The sequence below is a fragment of the Drosophila navojoa genome, chromosome 5 (genome assembly GCF_054131105.1).
Source record: "Drosophila navojoa isolate 15081-1374.11 chromosome 5, UAZ_NAV_1.0, whole genome shotgun sequence".
Classification (NCBI taxonomy): domain Eukaryota; kingdom Metazoa; phylum Arthropoda; class Insecta; order Diptera; family Drosophilidae; genus Drosophila; species Drosophila navojoa.
In genome coordinates, this window is record NC_142893.1 from 11,730,515 (window position 1) to 11,751,524 (window position 21,010).

At 39.8% G+C, this 21,010-nt stretch overlaps 5 protein-coding genes across 5 annotated transcripts; all 5 read right to left on the reverse strand.

Annotated features, from left to right (window-relative positions):
- Positions 1-225: 225 nt before the first annotated feature.
- On the reverse strand, positions 226-3,482 carry LOC108652771 (endoplasmic reticulum metallopeptidase 1-like). Its single transcript, XM_030391103.2, has 10 exons — positions 3,447-3,482; positions 2,695-3,368; positions 2,557-2,641; positions 2,375-2,495; positions 2,159-2,313; positions 1,708-2,091; positions 1,287-1,652; positions 1,089-1,235; positions 528-1,025; positions 226-462 (listed from the first exon to the last, which is right to left on the reverse strand). Exons 1-10 carry the CDS (start codon positions 3,465-3,467, stop codon positions 301-303), a joined length of 2,613 nt encoding a protein of 870 aa, XP_030246963.2. The 5' UTR covers positions 3,468-3,482; the 3' UTR covers positions 226-300.
- A 398-nt stretch (positions 3,483-3,880) lies between these two features.
- On the reverse strand, positions 3,881-7,827 carry LOC108654056 (endoplasmic reticulum metallopeptidase 1-like). The gene is made up of 10 exons (XM_018105105.3): positions 7,671-7,827; positions 6,373-7,049; positions 6,226-6,310; positions 6,040-6,160; positions 5,826-5,980; positions 5,388-5,765; positions 4,961-5,326; positions 4,756-4,902; positions 4,204-4,689; positions 3,881-4,135 (listed from the first exon to the last, which is right to left on the reverse strand). Exons 1-10 carry the CDS (start codon positions 7,785-7,787, stop codon positions 3,974-3,976), a joined length of 2,694 nt encoding a protein of 897 aa, XP_017960594.1. The 5' UTR covers positions 7,788-7,827; the 3' UTR covers positions 3,881-3,973.
- Positions 7,828-8,154: 327 nt separating this feature from the next.
- LOC108654075 (endoplasmic reticulum metallopeptidase 1-like) lies at positions 8,155-11,580 on the reverse strand. The gene is made up of 10 exons (XM_018105128.3): positions 11,421-11,580; positions 10,681-11,357; positions 10,529-10,613; positions 10,341-10,461; positions 10,128-10,282; positions 9,678-10,061; positions 9,248-9,613; positions 9,042-9,188; positions 8,467-8,967; positions 8,155-8,390 (listed from the first exon to the last, which is right to left on the reverse strand). Exons 1-10 carry the CDS (start codon positions 11,439-11,441, stop codon positions 8,229-8,231), a joined length of 2,619 nt encoding a protein of 872 aa, XP_017960617.1. The 5' UTR covers positions 11,442-11,580; the 3' UTR covers positions 8,155-8,228.
- A 1,353-nt stretch (positions 11,581-12,933) lies between these two features.
- LOC108652772 (endoplasmic reticulum metallopeptidase 1-like) lies at positions 12,934-16,162 on the reverse strand. The gene is made up of 10 exons (XM_018102968.3): positions 16,114-16,162; positions 15,375-16,051; positions 15,231-15,315; positions 15,052-15,172; positions 14,842-14,996; positions 14,399-14,782; positions 13,976-14,341; positions 13,775-13,921; positions 13,217-13,714; positions 12,934-13,160 (listed from the first exon to the last, which is right to left on the reverse strand). The coding sequence occupies exons 1-10, from the start codon at positions 16,132-16,134 to the stop codon at positions 12,999-13,001; spliced, it is 2,616 nt and encodes an 871-aa protein (XP_017958457.1). The 5' UTR covers positions 16,135-16,162; the 3' UTR covers positions 12,934-12,998.
- A 934-nt stretch (positions 16,163-17,096) lies between these two features.
- LOC108654074 (endoplasmic reticulum metallopeptidase 1-like) lies at positions 17,097-20,365 on the reverse strand. Its single transcript, XM_018105127.3, has 10 exons — positions 20,302-20,365; positions 19,554-20,230; positions 19,401-19,485; positions 19,227-19,347; positions 19,012-19,166; positions 18,554-18,937; positions 18,128-18,493; positions 17,926-18,072; positions 17,375-17,866; positions 17,097-17,320 (listed from the first exon to the last, which is right to left on the reverse strand). The coding sequence occupies exons 1-10, from the start codon at positions 20,320-20,322 to the stop codon at positions 17,159-17,161; spliced, it is 2,610 nt and encodes an 869-aa protein (XP_017960616.1). The 5' UTR covers positions 20,323-20,365; the 3' UTR covers positions 17,097-17,158.
- Positions 20,366-21,010: the final 645 nt, after the last annotated feature.

Here is a 21,010-nt window from a genome sequence, read left to right on the forward strand (position 1 = left end):
TTGTTTATGTTTATTTGGTTATAAAATGATTATTATGAGCAGTCGAATTTATATTTATTATTTAACGATGTCTCGATATCAACAAATATCAAATAATTTAGGTGTGTTAATTACCGATTCCTATTATTGTTGCAATGCAATGACCATCAAGCATAGTAGATATTTATGTTGCGAATCGGACGCCGGTTGATCAGAGTCCGAAAAATTATACGCATAGATAAATAAATGATGTTAAACCTTATTTACTTTGTATCGTTGGTATACCAGATATTTCAAAAAATATTTATTTATAAAATATTATTAAAAAATAAATCGTTGGTAGAGTACAGGCCATGTCGCTAGAATTCCGTAGGATGGGAACGTCGATGCGAATTCCTGGCTTTCAGCATCACCTTCTAATTCAATATAATGGCCAGAAACTCCCAGCTGGAATACCGGTACTTCGAAATCTCCATCTGGCTTCTATAAATATAAAAATCAATCAAGTCAAAGTTGAACTGAAGATACTATCTACAGAGCGGACTCACAGTGAACTCCAAAAAGAAGTTGAGCGGAGAGTTATCAATGCCGTAAATGAAATATATGTGATATGACAATGGATACGGTGGGGGATTATCCAGATAACTACGTAAGAATGACCAGTTGCTTATCTCAACGTCTTCGTAGGCTTGGATAAACAAACTCATGTGGGAAGGTCCTGTTAAGTTGAACTCATATCGAACGGTTGTTGGATTTTGTACCGTTTTGCTTATCAACTCCAATTTTGTTTCTGCTGGTGGTTCGATGGGATTGGTACGTGGCAGAAATTTGCTCTCAAGTCGATTCAGAACATAGCGATAGTCATACAAAGGCATGCCACACATCATTTGCTTCTCGCATTTCGATTTGATGCTGTACAGGCCAGTCAGATTAACATTTGCTTCTACAAACGTAGATTCTTTGCGACGATCTTGGAAATTGAACAAGTACCCCGATTCGTCCTTGCTGAGGGTTCCGTCATACTCATAGAACTTATTCCGTACTTGCTGATTATAAAATATCAAATAAATATAGTAAACATAAAAGAACTGTTTGAATAATCTACTTACCAGATAGGCCACACGCTGACCGCTGGTCTTTGGTCGAAATGGAAAACCGATCTGTGTGCTACTTGCTAGGTATATTGAAAGAGCTGAGATCGCCAGCAGAGAGAATACCACTAAGCTTGGACGTCGGAAAGTATTGATAAGCGACACCTGTAAATAAAGTTATAGCGCCTATATAATTATATAAATGAAATGACTCACCAAGAAACCAAAGGAAAGAACCGTTCCTGCTGCTACCAAGACAGCTACGGGCAAGTCTTTATTAGAAGCACTTCCTGATCGAGCACAAACTGGAGTAAGAATTACAATCAGAACATAAACGATATAGCTGCTGTGCAGGAAAGGAATTATCTGGCTGGCTTTAAGAAGTCCTGCCCAGGCGTAGCCACGATCGTGTAGAGTCGTCAATAAGTTAAAGGCCAAGGATAATATGTAGAATATTAGCGGAATCAAAAGAATATATGCTGAACGCACTCCAAATGCCGTGAGACAAATGACTAGAATAGCCAGGATGACGGCCTGAGCATGTAATGCCAGTTGTACATGATAGCCGGTAGAGATGATTTTCTGTGAATGGCAGATGACTTCATTAATCAAACACGGAATTTATTTGACAACTTACATTTCCTTGTAGAGCATAATAGATTGCGATGGGTAAGCTCAGGCCAATGAGTGAGGGGCATACATATAAACCGATCTCCAGTATCGGTGTACTATAGAATGCTAGCGATAATCCAAAACTATCCATTACATGTGATACAATAACCGGGAGGACTAGTCCGAGCACAAAAGAAATAACCTGGATGATAAGCACCAATGTGAACCAGCATGCCACGTGGCAAATCGAAACTTGAGAAACGGCTGCCATGCGCCACATTGAAATAAAAATCAGAATAAATGCAGCTGCCGCAACACCAATGTTTAGGAATATTCCTGTGGTCTTTGAATAATGGATGAAGTAGAGTCCCAGGAAATCGAAAAAGACAGCGGATTCCCCCGTGTGATCCTATAAAATGAGATATTTGAATATTAACTTCATTATGGATTTGTGCGTAAGCTTATAGTAAAAGTACCTTGGTATCCTGTAATTCTATTGCATTGGCCAGGCCTTTTACTAAGCTAAGTACATTGTCTCCAGAGTTCTGCAAGGCATCGCGAGGTATCACATCGATGACGTCATATTTTGTATGATAGACGTATCCATTGCTCATTTGTGCCATATCCAAACCTGTGATTAATGACAGAATTAATACAAAATTTGTGTAGCGCTCTTTAAAATGAGTACCTACCGGGAATTTTGCCATATTCTCTAAATTGAGTAAAGTCTGAATCCGACGGTATAATGCCAGATTGGAAGATTTCCTCCGCAAAACTCGTTGCGAAAGGATATTTAATGTAGTTATTGTAGTACTGTTAATAAAAGGAAAATAATATTACGAATTTAATAACTTTCTTGCTTTCTGAAACTTACATTTAAAAGCCACGAATGATTGGGTCCGCTCTGAAATAGAATTTCTCGGCCTCCGCCACCAACGCCTTCAAGATTAATAACAGCCCTATGATAATAATATGAGCATTTTGTTCGAAATATATAATTGGCATAGCTTACTTGCACTTTGGAGCCCATTTGTGTTGCGTAATAAATCCGTGCGATGCTTGCATCATGTCTTCTTCGGCTCCATTAAATAAGAAGACAATCGGATGCTGGAAGGTTTCCCTTGTCGTTGCTATCACACGTAAAACCTCCAACATTGTGACTATCATGAATCCTGCATCGCCGGCAGACGGAGTGAAAGGCTTCGAGTCGAAGTGGCTGTTGACGAGGAGGTACGTCTCAGACGTGCAGTTCTTTGGAGTCAGTTTGACTGCAATATTTTGAACACCTTGGTAGACATTCAGCGCAGTTTTATATGGAAAAGATCCTGAGGCTTGTGATAAATCTATTTCCATATCGAAATAGTCCTTAAGCGAGGCTTCCTTGATGTCTGCAAGTTCATTGAGAAGAAATTGCACTGCTTCGATTTCGTTCTCCTTGCTGCCGACTAATTTGGTGCCAATATTCGATAGGGTATATAGATTTTTGTACGCTCGCTCGGCAATGAAGACATGTTTGTCAGCGTCATCCAGTGTACGAGCCGTGGGTAAGCGATTGAAAAATGGAATTACGATGGCAAAAAAGAGCAGTCCCCAGAACAGTAGGAATCCAGTTGCGAAGTACCAAGGTACCTTAAAACTAGACTTGTCCTTGGTCAACAGACAAGACTCAGCGGATTCGATAAGTAGCTTGTTTATCATATATGTATAGCAAATTATAAGAGTTCTGTTGAGATTACAAAAATAAACCTGTTATTTAACGCTTACCAGCTTTTCCGTGTTCCCCATAATGATTCGCTAATATATCTTCACGGTTCGCTTTACAATTGAGAACTGACTTTTACAGGTTCGGTATACGCCGTTATTAGTTACGATATTGTTTTATCTTAAAAGTGAAATGATAAATTTTAATAACAGTTTTTATGACTTCGATTTATTGGTAATAAAAAAGCAGTGTTCTACCCAAAGGAACAAAATATTAAAGAGGGTATTATAGTTCGTTTCAAGGGTATGTAACAGGCATACGACAGGCAGCTTAACTTATACGAAGCCTATGCATATGTGTCAATTCTCGTAAACTATATATATTTACTTGTTTTCTTATAGTATACCTTCAGCATTTTCCATTGGCAAGAATTGTGAAGCACGAAAAGTTGTTCATCAGATGCAATTTTATTAGTTAAACTTACATATTTTTTTATTTTTTAATTTTTTTTTTTTTTTTTTTTTTTTATACAATTGAATTGTATTGATTTTTTGTTTGAGAATTTTACAACACATACGAGTATTTAAACTTAGAACACATAACGCTTATATAATGCAGGCCACTGGGCCAAAATTGAGTAGGACGGAAATGAAGATGCGAATTTCACACTTTGGGCATCTCCTTCGTTTCCAATGAAATGCGCAGATACTCCTAGTTGAAACAGAGGGAATCCCAGGTCGCCGTTGAAGCTCTGCAAATATATGAATAATATTTATATTTATTATGTTGAAACGTGCAAACCTTCATAGTATTTATTACCGATGCTTCCACAAAGAAATTATACGGAGAATTGTCAATGCCATATGTTAGATAGATGTGGAATGGCGAAGGCATATTAAGATAGCTGGGATCGAACGACCAGTTGCTTATCTTCACATTATGGTAGGGCTGGATAAACAAACTCATGTGCGAGGGTCCGGTTAGGTTGAATTCAAAGCGAACATTGGTAGCATTTAGTATGGTTTTATTGAGCAATGCCAGACCCTTTATTTCAGGTGGTACAATTGGCTCAGATCGTGGTAACCACTTGCTTTGCAGTTTGCTTTTAGTGAATCGATAATCGTACAGCGGCATGCCACACATCATTTCAGTCTCGCATCTGGACTTAATGCTAACCAAACCAGTCAGATCGACCTTGGTGCCCAATAGTGGCCTTTCTTCGCGGCGATCCTGAAAACTAAACAAGTAGCCGGACTCGTCCTTGCTGAGTGTGCCATCGTACTCGTAGAACATGTTACGCACTTGCTGAAATCGAAAGGCGAATCGATTATATTGAATAGAAATACTATGTAATCTATATGGAATACTCACCAGATAAGCAACCCGATGTCCGTTGGTCTTTGATCGATAAGGGAAGCCGATTGGGGTGAAGCAGCCCAAGATCATAGCCAGAACTGTGACTCCCAGCAAGGAGTATATTACAAAGCAGGGGCGTCGGAAAATATTGATGAGCGGAAGCTAAATATAAAATATATTTTACTGCATTGCCCCAATAATAATAAGTGACTCTGTTTACCAAGAACCCAAACGATAAAACCGTTCCAGCTGCTGTCAGCACCGCAATTAGTACGTCGCGATTAGCGGCACTACCTGCACGTCCTCCCATTGGCGTCAGCACAACAATAAATATGTAAAAGCTGTAGCTGCTGCACAGGAAAGGAATTAGCTGCCCCGCCTTGAGCAGAGCGATCCAGGCAAAGCCACGATCGTGTAGCGTGGTCAACAAGTTGATGGCCAGAGCCAGTGAGTAGAACATCAGCGGAATCACAAGAACATACGTTGACCGTATGCCGAGGGCTGTCAGAAAAATGACGAGAAGAGACAGGATGGCGGCGTGGCTGTGCAGTGCCAGTTGAAGGTGATAAGCGGTGGAGATCTTATTCTAGAACATAGAAGCTATTGTAAATGAATGATAAACTAGACGCTTGAGCCCATAAACTTACATTACGATGTATACTAGAGTAGATGACCAAAGGCAAACTCAGGCCGATCAGGGAGGGACACACGTACAGGCCAACAATCAGCATCGGGGAGCTAAAGTAAGTCAGCGATTGCCCCAAACTATCCATAAACCATGCCACTACTGCAGGGAACAGCAGTCCGAGAATAAAGGAAATAACCTGAACGATCAGGGTCACTGAAAACCAGCACGCCACGTGGGAAACGGATTCGTCGGAGACCTTCGCCATGCGCCATATTGAAACAGATATTAAAATAAGGGTAGCTATGGCAATGGCCAAATTCAAAAGAATGCCCGTGGTCTCGGAATAATGGATAAAGTAAAGGCCAAGGAAATCGAAGAAGACTGCGTGACCGGGAGCCTAAGAGATGAGATGGCTATAATCACAATGAAGAGTTATGGGTATTATCATTATACTTACCGATTTATCACTTAACTCAGTTGCATTCGCCAATCCCCGAACCAGACTAAGCACATTATCGCCGGTATTCTGCAGAGACTCACGTGGAATCACATCGATAAGATCGTACTTGGTATGGTAGATATATCCATTGAAACATTGCGCCAAGTCCAGCCCTATTACAATTAAATCATTTACTGGACTCCAAATAAAATTTCAACAAAAAACAACTCACCTGGAATTTTTCCATATAAATTGAACTGCCGAAAATCTGTATCGGATGGAATAATTCCAGCTTGGAAAATTTCCTCAGCCATCGTGGTTGCGAACGGATGTTTGGCGTATTTTTTGTAATACTTGAATAAATTTACATAATTGCAATTATATTTGATAAAGGGTAAGTACTTTTCAGATAACTTACATCAACAAGCCAGGGGTTGTTGGGACCACTTTGGAATAGAATTTCCCGACCTCCACTGCCAGCAGCATCAAGATTAACAACAGCTCTGCGATAAAAATTGTGTTAAATAAGTTATGAACTTTAGAGACTGTTTGACGAAAAACTTACTTGCAATATGGAGCCCATTTATGTTGAGTGACAAAGCCGTGAGATGCTTGCATCATGCCTTCTTCAGCTCCATTAAAGAGAAATACAATCGGATGCTCAATTGTCTGTTTTGTTGTGGCAATTACACGTAAGACCTCCAGCATCGTGACTATCATGAATCCTGCATCGCCGGCAGACGGAGTGAAGGGCTTCGAGTCGAAGTGGCTGTTGACCAGGAGATAGGTTTGACTTGTGCTATTCTTCGGAGCTAATTTAACAGCAATGTTTTGAACGCCTTGGTAGATGTTTAGCATTGTAGCATATGGGAAAACTCCGGCCGCTTGCGATATATCAATGTCCATATCGAAAAAATCATCCTGCAGATTTTCTTCAATTTTGTTCAACTCATTGAGAATAAAATTTACTGCGATGATCTCGTTCTCCTTGCTGCCAGTCAATTTGGTGCCAATGTTAGAGAGAGTGTAGAGATTCTCGTACGCAAGTTCAGCAATGAATTCGTTCTTGTTAACATCTTCGTTTGTTAGAGCCGTAGGCAACCGGTAGAAGAACGGTAACACGGCGGCGAAAAACAGCAGTCCCCAGAAGAGCAGAAACCCATTAGCAAAGTACCAAGGTATTTTGGCACTCCCATCATTTTTCGTTGCATTGCTGGAAACATCATCAGCCTCATCACGAATCTAACATAATGTATAATGGAAGAGTTAATAAAAACAGACGTGTTTAATGAAACAGCTACCGATCTAAACTACTTCTAGATGTCTGGATATAAAATACTAATCATAACATCACGGCTGATGACATCACCTAGAACATAGCTTATAATTAAGCATTCATGCTAACAAATTCTATAGGTTCTATCTTTCTTCAGCAATTACTTGTTTCTTTATGTAGTCACTCATTAGAGTATAAATTATTCCAGCAATGGTTCCAGCGGTTCAAGGGCGTTCCTCGGCATACACAAAACAAAAGTAATGGATTTGCTTATTTATAAAGAGTGTGTTGAATAGTTTGGCAAACATAAATAAACATTCCAGCATGCGTGTGCCAAAGTATGTGTAAGTATAACAAATTGCCTCTATAGGTACATATAAAATATATGTATTTTTATGGCTCAGCAATAAGTGAACACTGATTAAAAACAAAGCTTCGCCTCACATTTAATTACTGATAAAGCCAATTAGCGCACTGATAATTTCTTTGGCTTCATTAGAATTTCTTATCACTCCAGTCGATAGGTAACCCACAATTAATCACCCATTATGATGGGCATTGTTAATTGAATCATCCTTTAGCCCTACCTTGTTCTGACAAGAATCAATGCGATTTCGAATAGCGCGTAACATCTCTTCAAGACGCATCCAACTCAACTGATCCCTCAGTTTGCGCGAAATAGACGCGGCAGCTCTGAGACACATCTTATCTGAAATGCTTAGTACGGATGCTCTCTATAATTTTATTGCTTGTGCGCTCATCCAAGTACTCGGCAAACGTGATTCGACGCGTTGCGTAAGGGCGCAAACGAGAACTGATTAGTCAAAGCTCTTCGCTCGTTCTAGTAGCTCCAATGTTTATTCTATTTACTCTTCTCTATTTGCGGTCTTGCATGTTGGAACCGTTTATATTTAATTGACTTGCTTATTCCTAATGGAATTTGCTTAAAAGGTAAACTGTTTGGCTCGCTGCGGAAAGCATAATGTAAATTATTGATGATATTTAGCCATTAGCTCGAAAACAAAAATCTAATGTGCTCGGTGTACCATTCCAATAAGCAATTCAAACAACTGCTCCTCATATTTGCCTACATTCTTTTATTGGTTATAATTATTGTGAATGAATCAGCTTTATAAATGTTCTATTTAAAATATGTAGCGTTGATATATCGCAGGCCACTGCGCCAATATGCAGAAGGAGGGGAATGACGAAGCAAACTTGACTGCCTCCGCATCTCCAGGACTTTGAATGTAATGTCCAGACACTCCAAGCTGCAGCACTGGCACATCAAAGTCGCCGTCAGCTTTCTACAGGTCAACAGGTGAAAAAGTGAAGAGTATTTAGTGTCAATGGAAATGTGAGACTGCTTGAAGAGGCTCTTACCGTAAGATCCACATAGAAGTTCAATGGGGTTATGTCAACACCGTGTGTTACGTAGATATGGTAGGGTAGCGGAGCCTTTGGTGGCTTGGCCAGCTCGCTAGATAGAAACGACCATCCACTGATAGTCACATCTTCATAGGGCTTTATGAACAAGCTCAAGTAGGTGGGTCCAGTTACGTTGAATTCCAAGCGAACGGTTGTTGCGTTAATATTTGTCTTGGCCATTTTGGTCAATGTTGTGGGTGGCTCTGGTATTTGTACAGGTTCATCTCGTTTAAGGAACTTGCTCTGAAGTCTATTCTGAACATAGCGGTAATCAAACAAGGGAAAGCCGCACATCATGTGCTGCTCGCACTTTGATTTAATGCTAGTCAATCCCGTCAAATTAACCTTTGTGCCCTTGAAGGGCGTGTCCTCTCGCCTATCCTGGAAGTTGAACAGGTATCCGGAGAAGTCCTTACTGAGTGTGCCATCGTACTCGTAGTACTTGCTGCGCACTTGCTGGAATATGAAAAATAATACCAAGAGTTATATACAAGATAATATAAGTCATATAGGTAATATAAAACTCTCACCAAATAAGCAACGCGTTGTCCACTGGTCTTGGGCCGATAGGGGAATCCGATTTGCGTGCTGCTGGCGAGATACAGAGAAATGGCAGTCACCAGAACTAGGGAGAGAACCACGAGGCTGGGTTTGCGGAAAGCGTTGATGAGCGGAATCTGATTGGAGAAAATACGTTAGTATTACTGGAGAAAAAGAATGATATTTTTCAACTTACCAAGAATCCAAATGAGAGAACACTTCCCACTGCTGCGAGCACAGCAATGTACAAGTCCCGATTCGAGGCACTGCCTGCACGTGCACCCATTGGGGTCAGCACCACCACGAAGGTATAGATGACGTAGCTGCTGTATAGGAAAGGAATCACCTGGCTCAACTTGAGCACACCCGTCCAGGCGTAGCCGCGATCGTGCAGAGTTGTCAGCAAGTTAAAGGCCAGGGAAAGCATATAGCTGGCCAGTGGGATTACGAAGATGTAGGTGGTACGCACGCCATAGACGGTGGCAGCTATGACTATGAGAGCTAGGATGAGGGCCTGACTATGCAACGCCAACTGGAGATGGTAGGCGTTCGATATTTTCTCCTGCGAATGGAAAATTGACTGGCATATGCTCAAGTTCAACAGAATGCGGAATGAATGAACTCACGTTGCGCTGCACAGAGTAGTACAAGGTGATGGGCAAACTGAGACCAATCAGTGAGGGGCACACGTAGAGACCGACCACCAGCAAGGGCGTGCTATAGTATGTCAGCGATAGACCGAAAGCATCCATTCCATATGCTACTACAGCAGGCAGCGCCAGGCCAAGTACGAAGGAAATGATCTGGACGATGATGACCAATATGAACCAGCTGGCCACATTGCATAGGGAAGCATTGGACACGGCGGACATGCGCCACATTGAAATGAAAATGAAAATCAGGACCGCTCCGGCAACACCAAAGTTAATCGATCTTCCAGTGCCTTCCGAATAATGGACGAAGTAAAGGCCCAAGAAATCAAAGAAGACGGCATGACCTGTTTTATAAGCCTAGAAATAAAAACGTAAGAGTTTAAGCATAATTCACATAAATCAGTGTTTAGCTCATTCGCTTACGTCCATATCATTAATCTCGGTTGCATTAGCCAAGCCACGGACGAGCTGAAGTAAATTATCGCCAGTGTTCTGCAAAGATCCACGAGGAATCACGGAGCTAAGATCGTACTTGGTATGGTAGACATAGCCGTTAATAATCTGGGCCATATCCAAGCCTAAAGAATATTTGCAAAAATTATTGTTAAGTCAAAAGTGTTGGCTAAATATTCTTACCGGGAATATTTCCGTACATATTGAACTGGCGGAAATCTGTATCGGATGGAATAATTCCCGATTGGAAGATTTCCTCAGCCATCGTGGTTGCGAACGGATGTTTGGCGTATTTCTTGTAATACTGTTGAAATGCATAAGTGGTTAAGCTTACAGTTGTGCTTGCATTTATAAAGAAAGAAGAAACTTACATTGACTAGCCAAGGGTGGTTGGGGCCACTTTGGAATAGGACTTCCCGACCTCCACTGCCAGCAGCATCAAGATTGACGACAACTCTATTAGGTGGTGATTGTGTATGAATTAAAACATAATTCCTATTAAACAGTAACCTAAATTACTCACTTGCACTTTGATGCCCATTTGTGTTGTGTTACGAAACCATGACTTGCTTGCATCATATTCTCTTCAGCTCCGTTGAATAGAAAGACTATCGGATGCTCTAGGGTTTGTTTAGTGGAGGCAATCACACGCAGAACCTCCAACATCGTGACGATCATAAAGCCCGCATCTCCGGCAGATGCAGTGTATGGCTTGGAGTCGTAGTGGCTGTTCACCAGAAGATAGTTCTCACTGTTGCTTGCTTTCGGCGTCAATTTCACAACAATGCTCTGAACGTTTCGGTACATGTTCAGCACGGTTTTGTACGGGAACGATCCGGATACTTTTGACACATCAATCTCCATTTCGAAAATATCTTCTTGAAGATTTTCCTTGATCTGTGCAAGCTCGCTTAGAAGGAAATTGACTGCATCCACCTCATTTTGCTTGCTGCCAGTCAATTTGTTGCCGATATTGGACAGAGTGTACAGATTGTTGTAGGCCCGCTCAGCTATGAATACATTTCTCTTTGCGTCCTCCATTGTCAACGGCGTGGGTAGCTTATAGAAGCGGGGAATTACCACAGCAAAAAAGAGAAGTCCCCAGAACAAAAGGAAGCCGCTCGCAAAATACCAAGGGGCTTTTGAGCTCGACTCCTTTTCGTTCACATTTTTGAGAGCTTCGGCAGACTCTGCCAATATCTATATAATATTAATAGCTTAACTTTAGGAAATTGACTTATTAGCATTTAAAAAGTCTCTTACCAACTTGTCCTTGTCACCCATGCTGCTCCTAGCTGAAGTTCTAACCTGCTGATGTGATCCCAAGAACTTCCCAATGAGCACTATGGATCTTAGGCAATTGAAGGCCGCTTTTATAGTTGTCAAAAAAGTAATCAAATTCACAATTTTAAAATGGCAATTTAAAAAGATATACTTTATAGGCCCAATTCATTGATTGCTTCACGTTTCGGTAACGTTGCTTCACGTTTGGCTATCCAAGATTGCGGGAAGGAGTGACAATCAAATCATATAATGTAGACGAGCAATAGACGAATATAATTATTAATATGAATTCTATATTATTACAATTAATTCTCATATATATAGGAATGAAAGAAAGAAAGTTCCCCAAAGTGTATATATACCCATTTGTATTATTATACAAATATACTTATTCATATACTTATTCATCAATAGAGATTATTCTGCTTTTATCTGTGCTCATATTTAATGTTTTTATTATATAGTGCTTTAATTGCGCGTCTTTAATGATGTTCCCATATCAAATTATACCCAATAACACTGAGCAACAAAGATTTACTTTGAATAGTTGAATGATAGACTTCTAGTACTTCCTTGTTCTGAAACTAAGTGATATGAAGATGGACTAGGGATATCTGCTTTGTCAGAAACTTGGTGATAGAGATCGACGGACTCCGGATCCTCATGGAAATCCGCTCGTATATAAGCATGCTTTTGAATCAGTTCAAGCAGAGTTTGCGTAAAATACATTAGGGAATACATAGGTTTAGAGTATAAACTGGAATACGGATCCACTCAGGAGCTAAGAAAAATTAGAGTTGAATGCACAAAGAATTTATATCCTAATAAAATTAAATTTTGTCGAACAGTGTAAAATAATATTATTATCATGATAGAGCCCATTTATATTTTTATTTTAACAAAGAGCCCAATTGGCAATTATGTCGCTGTATCTAAGTGAGCTCAGACTTAAATATTCACATCAGTGTACCTGGCGTTTCACTTATCAATACTTATCATCTTATCAGAGAGTATTATAATTTTTTCTTTAAATGGATCGCAGACTGAAGAGCAATAGCATTTTTATATTATATATCGGCATTAATTGCCAGTCCATACATAGGCGCATACTTATTTATTTGTCCCTTCTCTCCTCATCTTAATCAATATTGAATATTATTCGGCTGTGAAAGGCATAGAAAGTTGTTGAGTTTTGAGTTGTTGTTGAGTTTGAGTCTATTAAGCAAATTTTAACTATCGACAAATTAGCTATCAAATCATAAAGTACACAGTGAAAATATGTATATAAATGTATTTAATTTTTATATGTATATAATTAATAATTTAAACTCTTTAGACATTTATGAATGTTCTGTAATTTTTTTATTATTTATTATTATTTTACTTGGTCGCAATACTCGTACATTTCAAAGAAATAAAAGTAACCCTAAAAGTATGCTTTAAATTTTAAGAGAACTGTGAATCTTCATTAATATTATATTTTTAGGATTATTTGCTTGTATGTTTATTCCAGTCTACTCTACACTTTTTCGTCCATTCAATCATTTTGACTTTCATTTAAAATATGAATCGCTGGTAAAGTGCGGGCCACTGCTCCAGAATTGCATATGGGGGAAACGAAGATGCGAATTTTGCACTCTGCGCATCACCCTGATGGCCGATATAGTGACCAGATACGCCCAGCTGGAACAACGGCACATCAAAGTCTCCGTTCGGTTTCTATGAAACGAAGATAAAGTTTAATAAAATTCGTAGCCATTCATATCTCAACTCACCGTAAATTCCAAGAAGAAGTGCAATGGGGACCTATCTATGCCATAGCTAAATGAGATAAAGTAAGGCAGGGGCGGTACTAATGGGGTCTCTAGATAGATTTGCAAAAAGGACCAGTTGCTCAGTAAGACATCTTCATAGGGTTGGATAAACAGTTTCATTTGAGGCGGACCCGTTAAATTGAACTCAAATCGGACAGTTGTGGTATTCTGAATGGTTTTGCTTAGCAGGCTAAGCTCTGTCCGCGCCGGCGGCTCGATAGGATCAAGGCGGGGCAACCATTTGGCTTCATGGCGATTCAGGACATAAGTCGAATCATATAAGGGCATGCCACACATCATATGCTGCTCGCATTTCGATTTAAGACTTATCAAGCCGGTCAAATTCACGCTTGTGCCCAGGAGTGGCTTCTCCTTGAGTCGATCTTGAAAGTTAAACAAATAACCAGACTCATCCCGGCTGAGAGTTCCATCGTATTCGTAGAATATATTTCGTACTTGCTGAAACGAGAAAAGTTATGGTACTACATATGTATATGTAAGTTTCTATTCGATACTCACCAAATATGCAACTCGCTGTCCATTGGTTTTGGCTCGATAAGGAAATCCGATGTGCGTGCTACTGGCTAGGTACAAAGTAAGAGCCGTGGCAGTAATTAAAGTGAGCACCACAAAGCTGGGACGCCGAAAAGTGTTGATTAGTGGTACCTGTAAATCATTCCATTGATTAGCATTAATAAGACATTTGCATATATGACTTACCAAGAAACCAAATGAAAATATCGTTCCTGCTGCGGTTAGGAGAGCAATGCTTATGTCCGGGTTCGATGAACTAAATGAACGACCACCCATTGGAGTCAGCACCACAATAAAGAAGTAGAAGAGGTAGCTGCTGTACAGGAATGGAACTATCTGGCTGACCTTCAGCAAACCTGTCCATGCAAAGCCTCGATCATGCAGCGTAGTTAATAAATTCAAGGCCAATGCTAGCACATAGAATATAAGTGGAATCACCAGCACATACGCAGTTCTCAATCCGTAAGCCGTAAGAGCAATTGTTAAGACAGCCAGGACAACAGCCTGACCATGCAATGCCAATTGAAGCTGATAGGATCTTGATATTTTAGCCTAATAAAGAGAGTAAAATTTAACAAATGTTTGAGTTAGGGGGTTTAATAGACTTACGTTGTGTTGAAATGAAAAATAGATAGTCAAGGGCAAGCTAAGACCAATAAGTGATGGGCTTACATATAAGCCGATCAGCAGCAGGGGGCTGCTATAGTAAGTGAGCGAAAGTTCCCAATTATCCATTACATGTGCCACAATTAGGGGAAGTGCCAGACCGAGTACGCAGGAGATCGTCTGAATGATCAAAATGAATATAAAACTGTGTGCCACAATCGAAAATGATTCATGGGAGACAGCCGACATGCGCCACATCGATAGGAATACAAAAATCAAGGCAGCTGCAGCAGCAGCAAGATTTATAAATATGCCCGTTGTCTCTGAATAATGGATGAAATAGAGGCCCAGGAAATCGAAGAAGACTGCGTGACCAGCCTCGTGTGCCTATATATATGATGAATATAAGTTGAGTAAATATAATAATATTTGATATCCAGCCTTACCTCTGTATCGTGCAGTTCTGTTGCATTGGCCAAACCTCGCACCAAGCTGAGAATATTATCGCCAGTGTTCTGGAGGGACTCTAGCGGAATTATGTCAATCACGTCGTACTTTGTATGATATACAAAGCCATTTATGCATTGCGCCATATCCAAGCCTAGTTAGTTAGAGTTTTAGTGTGAATGTTCCATAGATAAACGCATAGCTCTTACCTGGTAGTTTGCCATACTTGTTGAACTGTCGAAAGTCTGTATCCGATGGGATTGTGCCCGACTGGAAACCTTCCTCCGCCATAGTTGTAGCGAAGGGATATTTAATATATTTTTTGTAATACTGCGAAACACGATTGTTATCAATATGTTATACGAACTTTCTCGCATTTTAAGCTTACGTTTACCAACCATGGGTGATTGGGTCCACTCTGAAATAGTACCTCTCGCCCACCACTGCCCCCAGCATCGAGATTAACGACGGCTCTACAATTAAGGAATGTTAATTCTTCTGTGTTCTTATTCTTGTTGTTTGTAAGTCTCACTTGCAATTCGACGCCCATTTGTGTTGCGTTATAAAGCCATGCGAGCCCTCGAGAGCACCTTCTTCAGCACCATTGAATAGAAATACGATTGGATGCTGGATAGTTTGTTTTGTTGTTGCAATAATACGCAGAACTTCCAGCATTGTGACAATCATAAAGCCGGCATCGCCAGCTGACGGAGTTGCTGGCTTGGAATCGAAGTGACTATTCACGAGGAGATAGGACTCACTCGAGCTGTTTCTGGGCGTTAGCTTCACGGCAATATTTTGTACCCCTTGGTAGACTCGCAGTGAATGTTTCAGGGCAAAAGTTCCAGAGGCCTGTGATAGATCGATTTCCATATCGAAATAATCTTGCAGCGCAGCTTCTTTGATTTGGTTTAACTCCTTCAGCAGGAACTGCACAGCCTCGATCTCATTTCCGTTACTGCCAAGCATTTTCAGACCTATATTAGATAAGCTGTACAACTGTTTGTATGCACGCTGTGCTATAAATTGATTATTGTTCGCGTCATCGATTGTCAGAGCCGTGGGCAAGCGATAGAAAAACGGAATTACTACGGCAAAGAACAAAAGTACCCAAAACAATAGGAAGCCACTCGCAAAACACCAGGGCAGCCCTGCGCTGTCTTTCTTCTTGTGAGCATTTGCTGGAGCCCCAAAGGAAGCATCAGAAATCTAGAAATTAACAAATATTGCAATGTCGGGACAAATTGCGGACTTTATATTGTTTTGCTTACGAGTTTCTCCCTGTCAGCCATGCTGTCTCCAATGACTGCCAAATGCCAACTGTTGTGCTGAAGTATGTATTGACTCTTAAGTGTGCAAAATCATTATCATTTTCAATAAATTATTTGATATATAATATGTATAAACTAGAGTTATAGACTCATCGATAGCCATTGCATTGGTAGCGAGGGTTGCTCAGTAGAAAATAAGTACATTAGATGGCATTTAACTATTAATTATATTTAAATAAATTGATTATTATATAGAAAACCATTGTTCATATTTATTAAGCAAACTTGTATTTTTGTTTTGTTTTTTGAATTTAATTCATTATAATATTCATTGAATAGAAACTGTTAACTTTTCAGGAGCCCCATTTGAATTTTATCAATAGATTTCTAGTTGAGTACTTGTTATAAATATAAGTCAAAGATTGTGAACGATCATATATATTAAATTTTGAAATAAGTAGTTTATAAAATGCATTTACTTATATAAATATTTTTATGTTCTCTCTAACTGTTTAATTAGCTTCGCTTAAAGTGATGGCATTATATTATTCAGAAGCTAATTATGATTGTGAAAATGTGTGATATAGAAACACTCTAGACTACTTATTAAATGTACTCAACACTATCAATAAGAGCATAACTAAATAAGATATATGTATTTTGATGCGACTGTATATACGAGCAATGCCTGAAACCTCAACTAGAAACTTGTAGCTTATCGACACACTCCACTTTTATTTGGGTAATTGATTTATGAGCTAATAACTTGATCGTGTATATAAAATGATTTTGTTATCCGATAACAATCAATATCGAAATTATGGTGGAATGTGTTTATATGGACAGGTGTTTTGAGTACTTTGCATGAATATCATTAGCAACAGAACTATAAAATTTTAATTTTTGCATTACCAAATATTTATAAATACAAATTTGTGACCATAATATTATATTCCCTATTTCTTAGACTAAAATAAATAAGGTAAAGTCTTACACATATATATGTATTAAAATTTTATGTTTTCATAAAACAAATTTATTCTTTTTAAAAAATGTATCTCAGATACAATGCTGGCCATTGCGACAAAATGGAGTATGAGGGAAATGAGGCAGCAAACTTCTTGCTTTCAGCATCGCCTTCATTCAGAATGGAGTGCGCAGCTACCCCCAACTGAAACAGGGGTACATCGAAATTGCCGTTTTGTTTCTGAAATATTGAACAATAAAGCCATCGATTCTATTCATTTGCTTTATATCTTACCGAGAATTCCAAGTAAAACAACAAAGCGGATCTATCGGCGCCCATCACAATAAAGACAATATATGGCAAATCCTTAGTTGGTTCTATATCACTACTGTTCCCAAACGACCAATCAGATAGGGTCACATCCTCGTCGGGCTGGATAAACAAATTCATGAAAGTGGGCCCCTTCAAGCTGAATTCAAAGCGGATAGTTGTTGCATCCACAACTGTTTTGTTTTGCAAAGTCAAGGTGGTTTGCTCTGGTGGCTCAACTGGCTCCTGTCGAGGCAGCCATTTGCTCTGGAATCGATTTTCCACGTAACGAAACTCATATAATGGCATGCCACAGAGCATGTGCTGCTCGCAACTCTCCTTCAGGTCGACCAATCCAGTTAGATTCACTTTTGTGTTGAATGGTGTTTCCTTGCGTCTGTCCTGAAAACTAAACAGATAGCCCGACTCGTCCTTGCTGCGAGTGCCGTCGTACTCGTAAAAGATGTTTCGCGCATGCTGGAATAAAGTAGATTAGAGATACTGAATGCTTGCTGAATAGCCTTAAGAATACTCACCAGATAGGCAACTCGTTGTCCATTAGTCTTGGGTCGGTAGGGGAATCCGAGTTGTGTGCTGCTCGCCAAGAACATGGAGAGAGCCGTAATTCCGATCAGAGCGAGAATGACGAGACTGGGTCTTCGAAAGGTGTTGATAAGTGGAACCTTTAAACAAAAGGTGTCAGAGTAAGCACTTAATAGATCTATTTAGCACACATACCAAGAAACTAAACGAAAGAATAGTTCCTACGGCTGCGAGCACAGAAATGTACAAGTCCCGATTCGAGGCACTGCCTGCACGTGCACCCATTGGTGTGAGCACCACCACGAAAGTGTAGATCACGTAGCTGCTGTATAGGAAGGGTATTATTTGGCTCACTTTGAGGATACCCGTCCAGGCATAGCTGCGATCGTGCAGAGTAGTCAATAAATTCAATGCCAACGGTAGCACGTAAAAGATCAGCGGAATCACGACCACGTACGTTGAGCGTATGCCAATGACGGTAAGACCTATAGTTAATAGAGTTAGTAGAATCGCTTGAGCGTGCAGTGCCAATTGTACATGGTAGCCATTTGATATTTTATCCTAAAGAAAATTGAAAATTAATTACGAAATGTTTAAGATTAACTGAATAACGGAACTCACATTGCGCTGTACCGCAAAATATATTGTCAGCGGTAAACTGAGGCCAATCAGCGAGGGACAGACGTACAGACCAATCACCAGCAATGGAGTGCTGTAATATGCCAGCGAGTATCCCCAATTATCGAATAGATGCGCAACTATCAAAGGAAGTGCAAGACCGAGTACAAAGCATATAACCTGAACGACGAGGACCAATGTAAGCCAGCAGGCGATCTGAGAAATTGAGACGTTGCTAACGGCTGTCATGCGCCACATTGAAATGAAAATCAATATCAATGTAGCTGCTGCAACGCCATAGTTCAATATTGTGCCCGTAGCTTCTGGATAATTAAATAAGTATAGTCCCAGGAAATCGAAGTAGACAGTGTGACCAGCCTCATGTGCCTAAGAGAAAATAATATTTATTGATAATACAAATTTGTCCAATCTAATCCAATCCAATCAAAGCAAATTCTTACCTTAGTGTCATATAATTCGGGTGCATTGGCCAATGCTCTAACCAGACTGAGCACATTATCGCCCGTGTTCTGAAACGATTCCCGAGGAATCACATCGATAAGGTCGTATTTGGTGTGGTAAACAAATCCATTGAAACATTGACCCATATCCAAGCCTATTAGTAATAGTTATTGCTGCATAACTTTGTTGTGATCGCAAACTCAAATGGGCTTACCTGGAATATTGCCATACGTGCGAAACTGTCGAAAGTCTGTGTCGGACGGAATAATGCCAGCTTGGAAAATTTCCTCTGCAACCGTAGTACCAAAGGGATGTTTCACATATTTTTTGTAGTACTGAAAATAGATGGTTAAGCTATGAACAGAAAATGCTATTGGCAGTGCCTTACCTCAACAAGCCACGGATGGTTTGGTCCAGTTTGAAAGAGAATTTCCCGACCTCCGCTTCCCGCAGCATCAAGATTGACTACAGCTCTAGAAAATTCACAATATTCATATTCATTCGTATATACATAAATGTCCTGCTAAATTACTGATCTCACTTGCAGTTTGGGGCCCATTTGTGTTGAGTTACGAAGCCATGTGAGGCTAGCTGTCCGATTTCTTCAGCACCATTAAATAGAAAGACAATGGGATGCTCCAAGTGTTGCTTTGTTGTGGCTATGACGCGCAGAACCTCCAACATAACAGTTATCATAAAGCCCGCATCGCCCGCAGACCAAGTCGCTGGCTTGGAGTCGAAGTGGCTGTTGACGAGCAGATATGACTGGCTCGAGCTCTGCTTTGGCGTTAGCTTAACAACAATGTTCTGAACACCTTGGTAGACTTGTCGCGTAGTCCCAGTGCCGAAAGCTCCAGAAACCTGTGATAGGTCGATTTCCATATCGAAGTAATCGCTTTGCAGATTGTCCTTGATTTCTGCCAGGGTGCTTAGAATAAAATTCACTGCATCAATCTCATTTTGCTTGCTGCCAGTCAACTTGTTGCCAATATTGGAGAGCGTATACAGATCCTTGTAGGCCCGCTCAGCAATGAACTCATTCTCCTGCGCGTCCTCCAGCGTGAGCGCCGTGGGCAAGCGATAGAAAAACGGGATCACAACAGCAAAGAAGAGAAGTACCCAGAAGAGTATAAAGCCAGTGGCAAAGTACCATGGCAGCTTGGAATCAGTCTTATTTTTGGCCACATATCGAGCCGCTTCGACAGATTCAACGGAGATCTATGCAGGACAATACAGTAATACAGAAATTCAGTGAATTTAAATCGATTTCCATTCCTTGTGGATCTTACAAGGCTCTCCTTGTCAGCCATGTTGGTCTATGACTACTTGTCTGCAGAAGTAAAATTAAACTGCTTGGCAAAAGGCAATGTAGACCATTTTTATATGCCGAGCCCATTGAAAATTCCAATACAGGGTATAATGTTTTTGGATAATGTATGTTCCAGGCAGAAAAAGGTATCGTATAATTCTTGATCGGTATATATACTGATTAGCAAAGTTTGATAACTAAAGCTAGAGACATTAAATGTTAAATTTCTATATTTCTACATATTGTACGCTTAGGGTATCTCAACGCTTGGCACTCCCGGCTAAAATAATATGATTCAAAAGCTGCAATAATCATGCGCAAGATATTGTAAAACAATGCTCTTAAAACGATTTACTCAAGTCTAACGGTTGATATCTGGTCAATAAAGTCATATATTGAAACTGCTTTATTTTCAAAATGTTCACAATAATGAGTGCAATGTAGATATAGGAAAAGTAAAGATAGGAAGCTCTTTTTTAGGGTATAGTTATATACTATATTATAGTGTATTATATATAGTATATACATCATCTGATTATTAAATTATTTTAAATTGTATTATTTTATTTGTATTTAGTATATTTCCTTTACAACTTGGCAGTTATATAACTCATGTGTATAGCAAATTTTCATGATAAAGCAATTAACAGTCAATGTGATTATTTGCTCTGATGTGCCTATATTATAGA